The 18,545-nt window shown below is 37.2% G+C and overlaps 1 protein-coding gene and 1 long non-coding RNA gene across 12 annotated transcripts in view; one reads left to right on the top strand and one right to left on the bottom strand.

Moving 5' to 3' along the window:
- The window catches only part of KCNQ5 (potassium voltage-gated channel subfamily Q member 5), a 255,585-nt gene extending 242,683 nt beyond the window's left edge, over nt 1-12,902 (top strand). For all 4 annotated transcript variants that reach the window (XM_081857003.1, XM_081857006.1, XM_081857004.1 and 1 more), the window contains 5 exons: nt 3,726-3,946; nt 7,880-7,988; nt 10,271-10,402; nt 11,169-11,295; nt 11,834-12,902. In XM_081857003.1, the coding sequence (XP_081713129.1) occupies nt 3,726-3,946; nt 7,880-7,988; nt 10,271-10,402; nt 11,169-11,295; nt 11,834-12,784 (1,540 nt within the window). In that variant the 3' untranslated portion in view covers nt 12,785-12,902. The remainder of the gene's footprint in view (nt 1-3,725; nt 3,947-7,879; nt 7,989-10,270; nt 10,403-11,168; nt 11,296-11,833) is intronic.
- LOC309339359 overlaps nt 1-18,545 on the bottom strand; it is a 38,177-nt gene that overhangs the window by 12,425 nt on the left and 7,207 nt on the right. For 4 of the 8 annotated variants that reach the window (XR_014155230.1, XR_014155231.1, XR_014155232.1 and 1 more), the window contains exons 1-2: nt 13,340-17,900; nt 11,124-11,203 (exon numbers count right to left, since the gene is read on the bottom strand). This is a non-coding gene — a long non-coding RNA (uncharacterized lncRNA). Of the gene's footprint in view, nt 1-8,041; nt 8,207-11,123; nt 11,204-13,339; nt 17,901-18,545 lie in introns of those variants that run through there. The other 4 variants (XR_014155234.1, XR_014155235.1, XR_014155236.1 and 1 more) reach the window with 4 other exon arrangements.

An 18,545-nucleotide genomic window follows, 5' to 3' on the forward strand; every position in this document is an offset into this window, starting at 1 on the left:
TAAAAACAGTTTACAATCACATACACACACAAAATAAATCTTGGCAGTTTTCCTGTGTAGCTCTGCTATGATACCACAGTGTCCTCTAGTGTTGCCAACAGATATAGGAAAAAGCAGAAAAATACAGAACTCACAAAAACATGGCAGTGTGTAGATACAGGAGTAAAATATAACAAAAGAAAAAAGCAATCAAGGCATTTGGAAGGGAAAAATGAGGCTGCATTTTAATGTTTTAATATTTTAATGTTGTATTTTAATCTTGTTTTTAAGTTGTATTCATTCAACTTGTTTTTATTATTGCTTGTTAGCCGCCCTGAGCCTGGCCTTGGCTGGGGAGGGCAGGGTATGAATAAAAATTATTATTATTATTATTATTATTATTATTATTATTATTATTAGAGCTAGATCTAGTGACTTGAAACAATATTCAGAGTAATATCCAGAACTATCAACTGTCCTACTTTTTTTGTAGGTGATACCCAGTTATGTTGATCTGCCTTCATTGGTTTGTAGTTATAGCTTAGACCTGAGCTCATAAAATCAGCTATGAACCTTAATGAACTTCAAATAATGTTATTTGCAAGCTAGCTATAAGCAGATTCCCTAGATTATGATTATTTTACTCAGTGAGAACAAAACAGAATAATTCTTCAGTTTACTCTTCAACCTTAAGAAATACAAGGGTAACTTTTGCTTTTAGCAGCCATTTAGGAATGTAATCCAAATGAAGGCAAGTATTAAATTATCTACAGAAGTTTTCTCATCTTTATTTCTATTAGGCAGAGGACCATACTAGGTGCTAAGTAATACTTCTGTATGAGAGACAATTGCTTACATGATGGAACTTTTCTTTCTTGCACACTGCTCTTTTTTTATATTTACCATCTGAATTTCCTGGAAGATAGCTTGTAGATAGCCTAGAGGGTTGTTCCACATCTGGAGCTGTATGTAGTTTTACCATCTCTCATTTCGAGGGTGAAAATATTGCTTTATCCTGGCTGTTTCTATTGGCATTCCTATAATGAGTATAAGTTGTGCTCTGGCCTTGCATTCAATGCAGTGGGGCAGGGGGATTTGGAGGTGGGCCTTCATAGCACGTCTCCACAATTCCATACGCTAAATCATATGAAGTCTTATATTTATGTGTTTCTGATTGCCATTTCTGTTTGCATAACTCTCTACCACAGTCATAGTTCAGTCTCCAGCTTTCAAGCAATATTTATTATAATTATACCTATCAAGTATATCCTTGGGGCAGTGGGGAGGGGAGAATAAAACAAAGTATATAACCTGAGCTATATGTAGGCAGCAGTGTTGGAAAAAAAGAAACAGAGTATAAATACAAAAAATACAATAGGCTAATGACCCGCAGGATCCCTTCCAACTGTACATTTCTATTATTGTTCCATCAAGACAAACATTTTGGTTTCCCTCACTGAGCATTCCTCCACCCATGTCCAATTCTGGGGGTTCTCCTAACACCCTCAGAGCCAACATGGGGGGGGGGGAGGAAAGCTTCATTGAACAAATGGATATCCTTGTGTAGAGTTTCTGCTGATGGAATTCTTTAGTTGAATCTTGCCCAATAGTTAAGGGGAATGACATGTTATAAGAACCAAAGGGAATTAAAAATGCACACTTTTACGGTTAAGCAGGGAGATTAAGACAGTTCTGGAAACAGGTACTCTCTCAGCAACTAATAATTTTTTTATACAATGTTCTAATATTAAATTCTGGTAATATGATTTTAGTACTCCCTCCATTTGTCCAGCATGTGCTTGATTTGTTGCATACGATCTCCTGCCTGATCTCTGCTTGCACTGCGGATAAGATGTACTAAGTTGCATGTGCAATTTTTATTATTATCTATAAACATCATAACAATGGTGCCTCATAATTTCATTTTATATTGTCATACAGAACATTTCCTTTTTAGATTGGAGCTAGGCATAGGGAACAGTACGTTGTAAAGTTTCTCGGTAATTCTAGAACACACTTCCATTTACAATGTTTTGTATTGTCATGCTGCAGTAAGATGCAAGGACCATGACATAAGTGGAACAGACAGGACCTCAACTTGATTAGCAGCTATAGCAACAGGCAGATAATCTCTGCCACATGTATCTTGATGGCCCCTAAGGATTTGCTTCTACAAGAACTCTGTGTTCTTACTACAGAAACCAGTAAAATCTGGTCGAGTTCTAGAGATTTTTCCACTTGCAATACAAACATCATATTTCTGTCTAACTCCCTGCCCATTCAAGAAGCAAAGAGCAATGGCAGAGCTAAATCTATGAACCCCAGCACCATTCCACATCTCTTCCAACGTGGAACCTCCATTTGTGTCTTACTGATGTACAGTGACTGGTTACAACCCTAGACACACATACTAGAGAGTGTCCTATTCAATTTAGACATACCTCTGAGTAAATTTTTTTAAGGATTGCACTATGCAAACATTACTAGTGTTCAGCTGAGTGTAATGTATATATTTCACATGAAAATGTGAACTAAGATTACTCTGCAACTTCTAATTTCTAAATGCCCTCTTTTTGCAAGTAAACAAGAGAATCATTCAATAATAAGCAGCCTGCATCTTTGATGTTTTTGTTTAGATGTGAAATCTGAAGCTATAGAGCACCTTTGATCCGCTAACAGTTGACTGATTTTCCAACCCCAGTTCATTAGTGTGCTTTGGGGCTATCAGCTGCAAGAAATTCACCAGTGTATGTCACACTCTTGTGAAATACTCATTTCATTGACAATACTTATTAGATATTTTGTTAATTTTCTTAATGTTTGTTTTTGTCTTGTCCAAATGAGTGTTGTAATACGGAATTTGAAATGTAATGTTTGCTAATAATGTTTGTTGAGTATTAAAGTCTTGTTTTGGGGGGGAAATGCATGTATAACAAAAATAATCTTGCTTGCTGTAAGTCTTAACAAATGGCATGCAAAAAAGCACTTGACAATATTATTCCTAGATTATTAGAAATGCACTGACTTATGCTATGCTACTTTAAGACATAGTTACAACTGTCTAAAGGTTTAAAACTGAAGCTTTGCTATGACATTTGATAAGCTTTTATATTTATTTTACTTTATTTCATTTTTTATAATATAGGACGTAAACAATATATTTTTTACTCATTAGATAACACAAAATGATTATAATCCCTAGTATATTGAAAATGAAATTAAAATAAAATTATGCAGAAAATAGGAATTGTACATGCACCCATTGTCCCTTATTTGAGGGGAATATATATATATATATATATATACAGTTCCCTAGCAGAAACATTTTAGAGTGAAGGGCTAGCCACGCCAAAACCTATGAGAGCCACTGCAAAGGGGAGGAAGGCCACAATTCTTCCTCCTCCTGAGATCCCTCCACAAGACTGGAGTATGCACCTGAGGATCTTTGCCTTATTACCCCAATCCAGCAATATGATCCAGGTGGGAGGGTTCATGCACTGGCATGAAATTATCTCTCTTTCCAGAACAGCTTTCCCATTCATTTCAGTGAAGGGAGCTGTTTTACACAGCCATTCCTTTGAAATGAAAGGTGACTCCCCCTCCACACATATAATAGATTCATATAACCATCTGAGTGCACCCTGTTCAGTAGACTGGGACATATATGTACATCTATTCAGCACTATACAACAATTACAGTGAGTTGGAATGAAGTATGAAGTAAAATAAATTTTCTGCTTTCACAGTCAAAAACTGAGCTTTAAGGAACGGGTACGGATGGCTAGCCCACGTGGACAGAGTATCAAGAACAGGCAAGCTTCAGTTGGTGACAGGAGGTCACCAAGTACTGATATTACGGCAGAGGGCAGCCCAACAAAAGTCCAAAAGAGCTGGAGCTTCAATGACCGAACACGCTTCCGACCTTCCCTGCGTTTGAAGAGTTCACAGCCTAAGCCAGTGCCAGATAGTAAGGTTTATTTGTTTTTTTAAAGTACCAAGTGTGTTACTCATTGTAGTTATCATCCATCTTACAACCACAAATTTGATTTTCATCATAGTAAAGCCGCACAGACATTTAGGAGGTTCTGTGCTTTGATCCTAATCTTGCTGAAGCCATGCTTCTCCTACTGCTGCTTAATTTAAAGGTACTTTATGTGTCTGTACCTTCACATATACAGAACAGTCCAGAGATTATATGGGCTCTCTCCTATCCAACTGTATCTGGTCATTAACAGGCAGGCTCCAAACCCTATTGTACCCATGTACAACGGAGGGATGAAATCCTTCTGGTGACAGTCTCTCATACTACCTGGGATATAGTACGCTCTGGCACTCATCACAGTGTCTCATTATGACAGAAGAGGTTTAGTCGTGCTGGCCACATGACCCGAACAACTGTCTGTGGACAAATGCCAGCTCCTTTGGCTTGAAAAGCAAGATGAGCACCACACTCCATAGTCAACTTTGGTTGGACTTAACTGTTCAGGAGTCCTTTACCTTTTACAAACTGGAAAGGGTGCCACCAAGTCCAAGAGGACACCAAAGTAGTTTACAAGCAGAGTCAAGGAAGTTTCTTTCAGAAAATGGAAGTCTTACCCAAATGGGACACATACATACACATGCAGAGAGAGAACTTCGACAAAAGAAATGAAAGTAGACAATAAGGAATGTGGGAAAAAATGTAAAGAGCATATTGCTTTAAAAAAGACCCATTCTGCCTAATTATTATTATTATTATTAATAATAATAATAATAATAATACAATCAGAACCAGGAAGCCAACTACAGAGCTGGTTGGATAACAAAAGAGTTAAGGTATTTCTTAAGAGAGATTGCAGAAAAGCTGGATGAATTCTGTGTGGCTTTTTGCACTACAGAAGATTCCTAATATTTTAGGAGGGAGATCTGACAAACTGAGCCAAATAGAACGTTCTAGGCCTTTTGGATTAATTCAAAATAAACAAACCTCCTTGGTCTGCTTGACCAACTCATCTGGAAATCGAAAGGTGTCACCCCCCCAAAAAAAAGTTTTGCCTACTTTTAGTTCTCTTTATTACTGTGAACAGTACCTACATTTAAAGCTACTTTTGTTACGTGCTGGTAGTAGGCCATGTACTAAAACTATTCAGTTTGAATTTGTGGTTTTTCCTAAAGGAATCTATTTAATCTGTATCCAAACCATTTAATCTTTCCAGCCCGTTATATGAGATAATTAGTATTCAATATATCTTGAAGAGATGGTGCAAGTTACTAACCCATCAAAGTGTTCCATCATGAGAAAGTGCACAGACATTTCACGTTATTAATTAAAAAGAACTCTACAAGGATGCATTTGATTTCCATTCCTATTTTTGTAAGCTCACATGAATTCTGCCCTTTCATTGCCTTCAGTGTGATTTTGCAGTCGTCAGGGTTAGAAACTTATTTTTAAAAATGGAAACACTGTTATGGCATCCTCAATTTACTTCTTCCCTTGTCCTTTTATATTATTTATGTCTTTTTAATGACTATTTTCCTTTGTACACAAACACTTTCTTCTCATTTGAACTGTCTTGCTCTCTGGTCAGCCTCTATTCAGTTCCTTGGTGTTTTACAATGAATAATTTTCATATATAATACACTTTCCTGATAGATTTGCATGGTTTACAAGACATATAGTAAGAATGACAGGTGTCTGTTTAATGAGTGTTGCCTACCTAGGCTTGCCAGCTTTTTTGCAGCTGATGCATCATTGCATCTCCATAGCACAAAGTGTTTCAGCAGCTGAAGTTTTTGCTTTTCTGAGTTAAAAAGCAAAAAGGGGGTGACAATCCTGTGGCCATCCCAATCACCATCCCTTCCCCATCATAGTCAGATCTGTGAAGTACACAGGACATTGGAATAAGTATGATTGGTACCCTCCAGTGAATCAACCGCAGTGCCTGAGTTCAAAGCATTGTATGAGAAACTACCCAGAGTTAAGGAAGATAAAGCAAAGAAAGCCACAGTATGGTGACTATAGCCTACTGTTTCATGATGGAATCATTAAGTTACAGTTAAAATGTGGTTATCATTTTAACCATGGAACTATTGCTCTTAGTGCTTTTAAAACATCTTGCAATTCTGCATAATTATTTGAAACAGAAGGATTTTGTTTTAATTAAATAAAAAAGCTTTATGTGCCAAAGGCTTTCAGAAATTAGTATTTAATTCTCAGATAAATATTAGTAAGAAATCCAATGTGGAATGCTGAGTATGTGGCTAAAATTTGGCAGCCCTAGTTTACCCTGCTGCAGTTGAGTTATATTCAGAAACATAGTGCCTCTGACCTAAGAGGTAGTATTTAGCCATCATGACTAGTGGTCATTAATAGACAGCTTTAAAAGACAAATTCATGAAGGATAAGGCTAACAGTGTGATCCCAAACTCCAATCTGCTGTTCTGGAATAAGCAGGATTTTGATGGAGTGGAAGTGCCACTGCCCAATAATCTGTCAATAGGCAAATGTATCTGCCTGTAATAATTCTGAGCCCCCAAATTAATAAAATTGCCTCTGAAAACAGGACTCCCAAAAAACCTATTTGGAATATGCTTCTGTTTTTGGCCTCAAAGAGTTAAGCTGTTGAAATGGGACTTGACTTTGGTCATTCTTTCAGCACATCAGCAGAACTTAGAAGAGAGGATTTTAGACCTTGATCAATGCTTGATTACTGCCAGCATTTGACAGTTCTCACAAAACAAGCAAATAGGATGATAAAAGTGTTTCTATTTTGTTGAGTAGGCAGATATACCTTGGCTGTTGCTCACTCTAAGAACAGCACTCTAAGGAAAAAATGAAAGCTGCATTTATAGTTCCACTCTTGCCAAGGTAAACCACAAAAAATATTGCTGAAACTTACACTATCTTACAGAACTAAAGCCCTAATCAGCCCTGGTGAGAGGTCAGATGGAGTGGAGTTGTCCCTCTGCCCAGCCCTGTCCAGCTACCCCATCCTTTGCCATTTGAGGGGCTCTGCTGTTTTCTCTTGCTCTGGAAGCTAGGACCCAAACCAATGGATTCAAATTACAAAAAAGGAGATTCCAGCTAAACATCAGGAATAATTTTCTGACAATAAAAGCTGTTTGACAGTGGGACAGTCTTCCTCAGGAGGTGGTGTACTCTCCACTGGAAGTTTTTCAGCAGAAGTTGGATGGTCATCTGTAATGGATGCTTTCATTGAAATTCCTGCATTGTAGGGGGTTGGAAAATATGACCTTCAGGGTCCCTTCCAACTCTACAATTCTATGATTCAAGTAGGCATATGCTATCCAAATGTCCTGGCAGATAATCCAAATAAAACTGACATTTATAAGCAATGCATTCAGGTGTAGCAAGTGCAGTAAGGCCATTGGACCACTGCTATTTGTCCTTCCAGTTTTGAAGGATACATCTGGCAAACATAAAGGCTCACAAAATACACTTTTTTTGTCCTGCTGTTAGCCTTTATATCACAGGAGTGGAATTTAAATGGACATCTGCAACTATCAGGGATTTCTCCAATTCCACTTCCAGCATCCATCTGTATGAGTGACTTCCTATAAAGACACTGGGAAGCCCAATATACCGAAAACATCATTTTTTGCTGAATAAATTAAGTCTAATGAAATGTTCCATATAGAGTCTAACAGAATTTTAAGTTATTTGAGCTGTATAGCACACTCTATTCTATTCTTTTCTAAGCTTCTGCATGCCTACTTTACAGAATTCCAGTAAGCATTTGTAAACAGTTACAGGTTTGATTTTCTGTAAAGACCAATTATTCCCTCCAGTAAGATTATTTTGAGTTCGACAGCTTTTAGAATATTTGACCTTTTAATACTTTAATTGACCCTTGCATTCTCTATAGGTATGCATATCATTTATGCGGAATTTCTCTTGCAGCTGAAGCCAGTATTGCTACAGATGATGTATATGATGAAAGAGGATGCCAGTGTGATGTCTCAGTAGAAGATCTCACCCCTGCACTTAAAACAGTAATCAGAGCTATCAGGTAGGTGGCAAATACATTAACAAGAGAAAACACATCAAACTTCACAGATGTACCTAGAAGAAATACTATCACAACAAATTGTAGGGACACTGTACTTGGATTGAATCGAAGTCCAGCTGCACTTCAGATTACACAGTCATCTGTTAACTGAGATGGAAGAGGGAAATTTAGGCCACTTCTTTCTACCTTGCCTATTGGGTTTTCAGGGCAGCAGGTGCCTGTAACATAACTATACTTAATGTACAGTATATATGAAAAAGAACTTGCATCATACTCAGATTAAATGCTGAAAATTAGAACACATGTAGTCCAAGACAAGTAGGTTACTAGAATAGTGCTTTGAAAAACTGAGTGGTTTGTTTGCTTTGCCTCTTGCAAATAAAATAGTTCTGGCAACAGTATGTCAGTGCTCTCTATCTGATGTACCATTCTAATTCAACTAAGAATCTTGAGGCACTTTAATTACTAACGTATTTATTGTGTCATAAGATTATGTGGACTAGAGTCTGCTTTGTCACAGGCATCTCGAGCAAATTTTTTTCCACTCTCAGTTCTATGATCCAAATAGTATGTTATGAAGTGTATAGAGGAAATTTCAGTTTATCTAAATCTAACATTACTTGGAAGTATAGGCTCTGCTGAACATATCCATCAACATGTTGTATTGAAAATGATGCAAATTGCCATCTGTAAGGAATAGTTCAGTTGACCAATACTTATGTCAGAAAAGTGCTTTTTAATCTTTTGAACTGATGACAAATTATGTAGCGTTTTCATAAATTGTATTGGAAAATATGTCAGAATAAAATAGCATTAGAAATAAGCCAGCAGCAAAGTACTTCTTCCCTGATTACTAAGAGAAAAACATATATTTTATAATTGATTTCTACTTCTTGCCTCATTTCATCACAATCAAAACTATCTAGCCTCCCAAAGTTGCTGAAGCTTGACAACTTTTATTGGAATGATGAATTGGAGTTATGAAAGAAAGGTTCTAGTGGAGGAGGTAGACCCTCAGTGAATGTGTTTTAGGATTGGGTTTCAAAACAGAAACAACCAAAAGCAATTAAATGAGTAAGCTGCTGGTCTAACTCAAATAAACAGTAACAATTTAATAATTAATGAGAAGCAAAATGAATACACAAAGTTTCCTTTTGCAAAATGAAAATTTAAGCACCTTTTATAACACACAAGAAAATCTTTGGAACAATTTCCATGTGGTAGTGAAATATAGTAAATGTACAGTACAGCTGGGGCCATAACTGTGACGGAGGTACACTGAAAACACAGGTCCATTTGAGGAATATAATGAAGTGATTTGGGATGGAGTTATTTCTTGGCATTAGTGAAAACAATCTCGCTTTTACATTCACATAAAGCTGCACAAGTTTCTCTCAGTCTATGGAAAGTGCTTATCCTTCAGTATAGGCATGATATTGGGACATTTGATATCAAGAGTGGAACATCTTCTCCAACCCAAGAACCACATTTTCTTGGGGCCAACCTTCCGGCAACTGCATGCCTGTAGTTTGTGGGCTCATGGCCAAAACAGGGTGAGACAGTGGCTATAACTCTTACAGTAGTTTGCAATAGTTGACCACATTACAGTCGTGCAGAAGCCAGGGGTTTCTGCACACACCCACATACCATGCAGCATCCTCTATCTTGGCAAGCAAGAGGCACTGTCCCAGTTCCAGGCAAAGGCATTTAAAGGTGGGAAGTAGGCCAGTGAGGAGTGTAGCAAGAAAGGGGTTATGGCATTGGGAAGGGTGGAAGTTAGGAGAGCCAGATAGAAGGCCATGTTTGACCCACTGCCTGGAGGTTCCCCACTTCTTGTTTATATTTTCATTTATCATAGTACAGTAGAAATAATGGGTTGTAGTGCTAAGGGAAGTGTTACATCAGCACAAGAATTTTTCTCCATCTCCTTCCTCCTTGTGTCCCTTAAATGTGTTCTGAGGTTTTCCCCAACACTTCAGAATATATCTAGAAATAGTGCAGGTCATGTACAAAGCAAAGGGGCAGGGATGAGTTCCATTGCACTAGCACTAATATTTAGTTGAATACTAGCACAAATATTTAGTTGAATACTACCCCATGGAATGGAGCTTCTTAAGCACATTTAATTTCCTAAATAGTTCTCAGTAAAAATATTATCATCCTTAGCCTATCTAGAATTGCTGGTTATTTTGTGTGAGCTTATTGATTGGCCACTTTCATGGCCTTGTTTTGATGTATAAAGTGCATATGGATAATTAATCTAGATCGTATTTCTTGTGCAGAATCATGAAATTTCATGTTGCCAAAAGGAAATTTAAAGAAACACTGCGTCCCTATGATGTTAAAGATGTCATAGAACAGTATTCAGCAGGCCACCTGGATATGTTGTGCAGAATTAAAAGTCTTCAATCAAGGTAAGGGATGGAAATCCTTTTACAAATAAGTTCCTTCATATAAACTGCCTTTTATCTTTAGCTTGGCAAAAACCAAGCTTTGTGTTTTAACACTACTGTGTCTCCTTGATACTAATTTTCCTTGAGATTTTGCAGATTGTGCCCACAAGTTCATTTGTGTCTGAAATAAAAAATCAGATTTAAAAACAACAGCGGACAACTGTCTACAGATATTTGTGCATTAACCACTAAACAGATAGTTGTCACTCTCGACAACTCTGATCAGTGTTCTGACGGGTAGCAAACTAATTCTAGGCAACTACAGTAGTACTTTGGGTTAAGTACTTAATTCGTTCCGGAGATCTGTTCTTAACCTGAAACTGTTTTTAACCTGAAGCACCACTTTAGCTAATGGGGCCTCCTGCTGCCGCCGGAGCACGATTTCTGTTCTCATCCTGAAGCAAAGTTCTTAACCCGAGGTACTATTTCTGGGTTAGCGGAGTCTGTAACCTGAAGCGTCTGTAACCCGAGGTACCACTGTACTTCCCTTTTTCCCCCATAGTTAACTGGCCAACTCAAAAGATAAAATTGACAGTCATTTGATTGAAAGGAGAAATCACTGTGTGCAGTAGAAACAAAAAAGCCCTTCATCATAGCCAGAATCTATACCCATTTTTTTAGAATGCACCTTCATTCCAAAATGAAAATTCTGCTTGTGGGGTCAAAATGAAAGTACTCTTACCTGTTGAAGTGATCTTGCACACTTGTATATTTAACTACCTTGCAGGGTTGACCAGATTCTTGGAAGGGGACAAATTGCCTCTGATAAAAGAAGTCGAGAGAAAAATACTGCAGAGAATGAGACAGCTGATGACCTTAGCATGCTAGGACGCGTAGTCAAGGTGGAAAAACAGGTAACATGACTCTCAAAGATCACAAGTCCCATTTTATTTCATTGATCACTATTTCAGTAATTTAAAACATGTTTGATATATGGAAGGTAAAATAATTTCCTCTGGTATCTACACCAAAGTCATTTCGTGTGCAAAATTATTCTTCTAAGGTGTCAGTGGCTTTTTGTACTTTTATTCTTCTTTGTTGTGTCAGTGGGACTGTGCCAGTTTTAAGTGAATAGAACTGGCCTAGAAAAGTGTAGTCATAGCATAAGTGCTGTACAGAAATATTTCCACAAGATCCATACATTTGGGTAAAATTTCACTGGAGCTACTTGAATGGATTCATTTTTCACCAAAATTTAACTTGCCTTTCTTTGCAGATATTATGGTTGGCCATCTGTCATGGATGTTTTTAGCTGAGCTTTCTGCATTGCAGGGGGCTGGAGTAGATGACCCTTGGGTCTCTTCCAACTCTAATATTCTATGATTATTTATATATGTATGCTTGGTTTATAATATTTGGTATTCATAGACAATTTTCTTCTTCCACCGCCAGGTTCAATCCATAGAGTCAAAATTAGACTCACTGCTAGATATCTACCAACAGGTCTTGAAGAAAGGATCTGTGTCTGCACTGACTTTGGCTTCATTTCAAATGCCAACTTTTGAATGTGATCAAACTTCTGATTATCAAAGCCCTGTAGATAGTAAAGATTTGTCTAGCTCTGCCCAGACCAGTGGATGTGTTACCAGATCAGCCAGTGTCAACATGCCATGTGGCCTACAGCTTATACTGACACCAAATGAATTTAACCCTCAAGCTTACTATGCGTTTAGTCCAACTATGCATAGTCAAGCCACACAGGTGCCAAATGATGGACCTGCAACTCTATCAGCTAATAATGCACTAAACCAAATACACCAGACATCTAAGCCAACAACACCTACAACGTTACAGATACCACCTTTTTCATCAGTAAAGCATAACAATAGGCTGGAGCCTATACATGTTATTCCCGTGAGCACACAGGAAAATACTTCTGATGTCACCGCTTGCCTTGTTGCTTCAAATGATAATGGACAAATTGCACAGTCCAGTGTGACAAAGGATCTCTCATGGAGAAAAAGCCTTGATACAGAAGGGGAACCCTTGGTCTCAGTGAAACCAATAGTACAAATGGATATAGGGAAATCGCTATCTGTTCAAAACCTTATACAGTCAACAGCCGAAGAACTGAATGTACAGATTTCTGGCAGCGACACCAGTAGCTCAAGAGGTAGTCAAGAATTATACAGCCGATGGAGGGAATCAAAATTATTTATAACTGATGAAGAATTGGAAGCAGAGAGAGAAAATGAGACTTTCGAAGGCATTTCCCACCCATTAGTGGAAACAACTCTCTCTACAGACTCTCTAAGGACTGGAATGTCAAGATCATCTCAAAGCATTTGCAAGCCAGGGGATGGTGCAGATGCTCTCAGCCTGCCTCATGTCAAACTTAAATAGCATTTTGTGGATTTTGTTCACATGCTGAGTAATCCTTTCAGTCATACATATCAGAGCATGGACTATTTTGAAAGCCCTTTTAATGATTTTTTAAAAAATTAAATTAATCAGAAAGAAAGGCAGTTGTATGAGTCCATATCTTTTAGTTGCATGAAAATGCATGTTTAGGAGATGGAAAAATTCAATTTATATCTGCAGTACATTGGTTCTTTCATTTAGTACAGTAGGTATAAATGAGTAATCTACAAAACTAATGCTAGAGGTTTATTAAACAACAGATCTGAACATGTAGAAACCATGTTTCTAAAGTACGCAAGTAAAATTCTCAAGATAATAAAAGCACTTTGCTTTTGGTTAAAATAAATATTTGCCCTGAATTAGACCACTTATGTTTGCAACAAAAACTACTATATGCAGCTGCTAACGAAGGAACACCCATAATAAAATATTAGAAATGGCTGCTAGTTGCAAGCTTCCTTAGTGTCTGTATCTCTTTGGAGATATAAGACTGAGACAAAGTATTTTGCACAGCACTTTTTTTAGGTTAGGACTGACCTTTTTTCCCTTTTTGCTATGAAATGTACACAATTCCAAGTTATCAGGGATGACCTTCAATGTGAATTTTTCTCTTGTCTCAAACTTTCTGAACATATTGATGGTCCTCTTGTGAATCTGAAGAATTTTGGCAGAAATCTCTACAAGGGAGAAACAGAAGCTTGCTTCAGATGTAATATCTTCTCCTTTTATGATGTAGTCAGTCCTCAAGTTCTGAGGCTGAGTGATAGCACAAGCAAAGATTAGGGAGAATAGAAGAAGTACTGTATGAGGTTGGAGAGATAAAAGAAAAACAGTGGAAAGTAGAACAGGGAGAAAATAGAATAATTATTTTTCAAGAGTTAAGAAAAAAAATAAAAAGAGTATGCACAAGCACAGGTAAAAAAAAATGTAGATAAAAAGAAGGAATGAAGGGTTAATCATTTGTCCTCCCCACAAAACTAAGGAAATACAAATCATCTGACAGTGAAGACTACCTGTCAGATCCTCCAAGTATTTGTTCTTGGAAGGTGTGCTGGGAAAAAAGAAAGGTTTACAGAACTGCCTGTAGAGGTTTTAACAATGGGAACCTAGAAACGGGTGTGACTTTCGAATAGATGTTTCAGAACAGTCTTTGTCCTCAAACTCTATCCACAGAGGTTTGTGATTCACAGCTTCCAGGAAATTGAAGTTTCTTCCCCCCCCCCCAAAAAAATGTATTTTACTTCCCAAATTTTATTAAGACTAATATGAAGCAACAATACTAGTAAATATTTACAATGTCATACCTAAGCTTTGCCACAGAAATCTTTTAAAAGCCTATAAGCACATTCCAATCTCACTTCCCATTGGTAACAAATATTTCTATTTATTATATCCCCCCCCTCCGAAATATACATTCTGTGTATGCTCATGAGCAGGATGTCCTGTGCTCAACCTTCTCTAGCGATTCCAAAGGCATTCCGCAAACTGAAGGATGCCACTACTAGCTCACTCAGAGCATGTGATCGTTTACAAGCCAGCCCTGCTGAGAATGATGTTATACATAAAAATGTCACAAGAGTCTTAATCATGGTTAAATGCTGCAGATTGTACTGCAAACAATTTGAACTGTTTACTCTACATCTGTTGTAGTTTCTGCCTCCATTGTTCTTTATACAAAATAAATTTCTTGATGTTTCCTCTTAATCTTATGTGAAAGTACAAACAAATTGTAAATTGTTTATACTGTGTCATTCATATGATACCTGCAGATGATTAATGCTGTTCTGCAGCTTTTGCTTGGTCAAAGCTCATGGTAAATACAAAGAGAAGGCACACTGAAGCACATGGCTGTCTTTCACTTCCCACATAATTTTCTACAGTTTACCATTACAATTTGCTGTATAATTTTTGCTGAAAGTTGATGGCTGTAAAATGTTTATGTGAACAAAAACAGATTTTCCAGAATATTTACAAGGAGGCACCTAAGCAAAATATATTTACAAGGAGGCAACTGGAGGTGCCTAAACAAAATTTGTCCTCCCAACAGATCATTTCTGCCCATCTACTTGTCAAAAGCAGAGCAAAAAGAGGTGTGTTGATGAGTTGCATCTGTTGCAAACTATGGGGGGAAGGGAGAAGAGCATATAGTTTATGCCTGTCACTCCTTCCTCTATTATATAAAATATACTTCTGTCAAAACAAGTTCCGAGACAAGAGTTTAAATACTTCCTTATTTAGATATCTGCAGTTTATCCAGCCAAAGCTATTTTTCCCTATTAAAAAAAAATAGAATACAGACAATAGACCTTTATTTTATGTATTGAATGTTTAATAGTGCCTTTTTGTGCTTTATGTGAAGTCTAGCTTAACAAAGGAGCTAGAGCAAAAGGCACAAGGCAAGAAACACGTGTACAAATAATTAGACCTGCTTCCCATTTTAAATAGATGAACATGCAATATCATTCCATCACGTCTATGGAGACAACAGCATCTAAATGGAGCTCCATTTCAGCTATGGGTTAGAGAGGGTTGCTACTACAAGACAACTATGGTTGTCTTGGCTTAGATGATTCACCTACCAGAAATTGCTATTTTTGCCTTAATCAGAGGGCATGCTTGAGTCCTCCTTGTTTTAATTATGCACATAATTTGAAAGTTGGCTACTTTCAAAATACATACAAATCAGGAATACCTTTGCAAAGTTACAGCTAACAATTCGTATTCTCACTCCATCCCCAGCGCACACACACACCCCTTTGCACTGGCAGGATTTACAAATGCTATTCTAAATGTACATGGTCTTTTTTCTACTGTTACACTGATTACACTGGTACATTTTAAAAAACAATTATGTGAAGGTTTTGATTTTTAATATGAATGTTCAAGTGTGGATTTCATATATCATCAATGGGAGTTCCTACATGCACAACATAGCATGTGGGTCATCTTTCCTCCTGCTGAAATAATTACCAAATTTTCATGTTGAATACTACTGAACTCATCACAATGATAATGAAGTGTAGGAGCAGGGACAGAATGAACTTCTCCATTGTTATTCATTGAAGAGCTGTCAATCTCCCTGTGTATTAGAGCATATGAAAGCTGTAAAAACAACAAAACAGGAGGGAATAATTTGATCCTTCCGAACGATTTGAGGATTACAATGTAAACGATTAATTTTATTTTCATAGGCATGTCACATGTTCCAAGTTGAAGAAAGAACTGAACATAATAATAATTCTGATGATAGTATCTAAAATATATATTTTCTTCTTGCTCATATGATATAGTTTTATTTAAATAAAGATAAGTGTTCAAACTTAGAAATCAGTATATCACACTAACCACAGTAAATGTGTATGAGATATTCATACCTAAACAGACTGCTGTCATTAAATACAATGGCACTTGCTTCTGTCCATCTGAACAGACAAAACAATCCAAAACACTTTATAAAACTGTACTGCCCATGAGTTTATATATGTAGTTCTGAACTATTCAAAAATTCTGTTAGCTTACCTCAACAAGTCAAGGTTAAGAAAATGCAGGTTTGAGCTCCAAGTTTACCTAAGCATCTGTTTAAAGTGTGAATGACATTGTTCCAATTATTTCCTGAGGAAAATAATACTTCCCTAAATTAATCCAGATGTCACGTTGACTCTAAAAATTAATGCACAAGTAGTAACAGAAAGCAGATAAAGAAAAGCATTATGCTAAAGCACAGTAAAATTTAGCAAAAAGAAAAATGAAATATATAAGCAAAAGCAAGCTGAAGCATGGTGTATAAGTGCTGTATTCAATGGGAATTATTTCTATTAAGGGCCAAATTACATCACACAAAGGTGTATATGATAGCCTGCTGCCCTTGTTCTCTACAAGATGTACTGGAATGTATAATTGAGCAGAAAAATGAATGTGATGTGGGGAGGCAGTGCTTAACTCTTTCTGCCTGGTATTTCGACTTTCTCAATAATTCCCTCATGAGGTAGCTTATTAAAGAGGGAAACGAAAAAAGAGATACTGGGCTAATGTGTATGTAATGTGTAGTTTGGCCCTAAAGTTACAAGCTTTTATACACTTACATTGGAATAAGCCCTGTTGAACTCATTCGCCAAAGCATGCCTAAACATGAATGTGTGGACATCTTGATACAGTAAAGACAGTAACAATTTTGCTTCCCCCATCCCACAATTGTCCTGCTGTTGTGCTACCCAGAGCAAAGCCATGTTGACTTGGCATTATGCCAAAACCCAGGCTCATGGTTTGTATCATCCTATGCAGACCGTGAGCTGTAGCTAAGGTTTGTTCTTGGCTTATCTTCTGAGGTTTGTAAGAGACAAACCAACATGCTGTATTGCTAAGCCAAACTATGGCTTAGTTCTGAACAGCAGCAGGACCGAGGAGTGAAGTAACTGATTTTTATTGTGAATACCTACACACTCACTCTTTCATGCTTGGCCATGGTTTGGCTTAGTTTTATGTGTGAACTGGGCCAGTGGGGACTTACTTGCTTCTGAATGCATAAGATTGCAATGCATAAGATTTTGTTGTGAATGTACTTAGAATTACAGCCTTAGTCCATCCTAAATATATGAACATTTCACACACAAGAATGTTTTTTTTTTTGTTTTTAGAATTGGGGCCTTAATAAATAACCATAAGAAGACCAATTTTGACCTGGTGTGATTCTGTTAACTTCATTGGCTTTATTTGCAGAATAATTAGATTTGCCTTTCTGAGCTTCAGCTCCCTTCTTTACCACAAAATTGTTTTAATATTGTTCAAATTGACTGCAACGTCAAAAATTGCTATGTCTATTTAAATTGTTTCCTAGGTTTTCATAAAATTTCCAGTAATTCAAACAGATATGGAATACTTCCACAAACAAAACCTTTGGCCATTGGGTGTGTTATGAGAAACTAAAACTGGCTAAAATATGAGGGGAAAGTGCTTAAAGGTTGGTTGTATGACAGTAATGGAAAAATATAAGGGACATTTCCACTGATGCTAAAATGGCTTAAGCCATTATATTAGAATACAATGTTAATTGTAATTTCATGATAAACTGAATCCATATTGTTGTTAATAAAACAGGTTAAAATAACTATAATGTATATGCTTTTTTCTTTAACTTAAATAAATGCTAGTGGAACACGTCACATAAGTTCGTTATGTCTGAGTCTTCAACCTCTGGTTAGCCACGATGCAGTCAAAGCTAAGGAATCAGCATAGCAGGTATTGTATGCCATTTGATTCTCCGTTAATCAGTACTAGGGTGTTCTCCTTGGCCTTAGAAGCCTCCTATTACATTGCTTCCTTTTATATTCCTCCTATTCCATGTTCTATCCCCTCTCTCCTGACATCGTCTCATTATTGCCTCCTAATTCCCTGAGGTCCTGTGAACTCAATAGACTCCCAAGTCATTCTGTGCTGCTCAGCAACCTCATTGCACTATGCACATTGAATGTGAATATTTTAGTCATCAGATGCGCCTAAAGATCTCCACAGGTGCTAGGGTTAAACCACCAGATGTATACTCCCACACAGTAACAGATTACCTACCCATATTAGAAATGCTAACATATTACTGTCTTTATGCACCTGTTTCAACTAAACAATATTGCTTACAAATGCACTTTCAACTAAACTCTGTCATAGTGTTTGTCATCCACAGTAGCAGGCGGTGCTTGATGGGATACATCTGAACTCTGTGTTGCTTTTCTCACCCCACAATTAGTACTTT

The sequence above is a fragment of the Podarcis erhardii genome (genome assembly GCF_964252035.2).
Source record: "Podarcis erhardii genome assembly, chromosome: 3".
In the NCBI taxonomy this organism is placed as follows: Eukaryota; Metazoa; Chordata; class Lepidosauria; order Squamata; family Lacertidae; genus Podarcis; species Podarcis erhardii.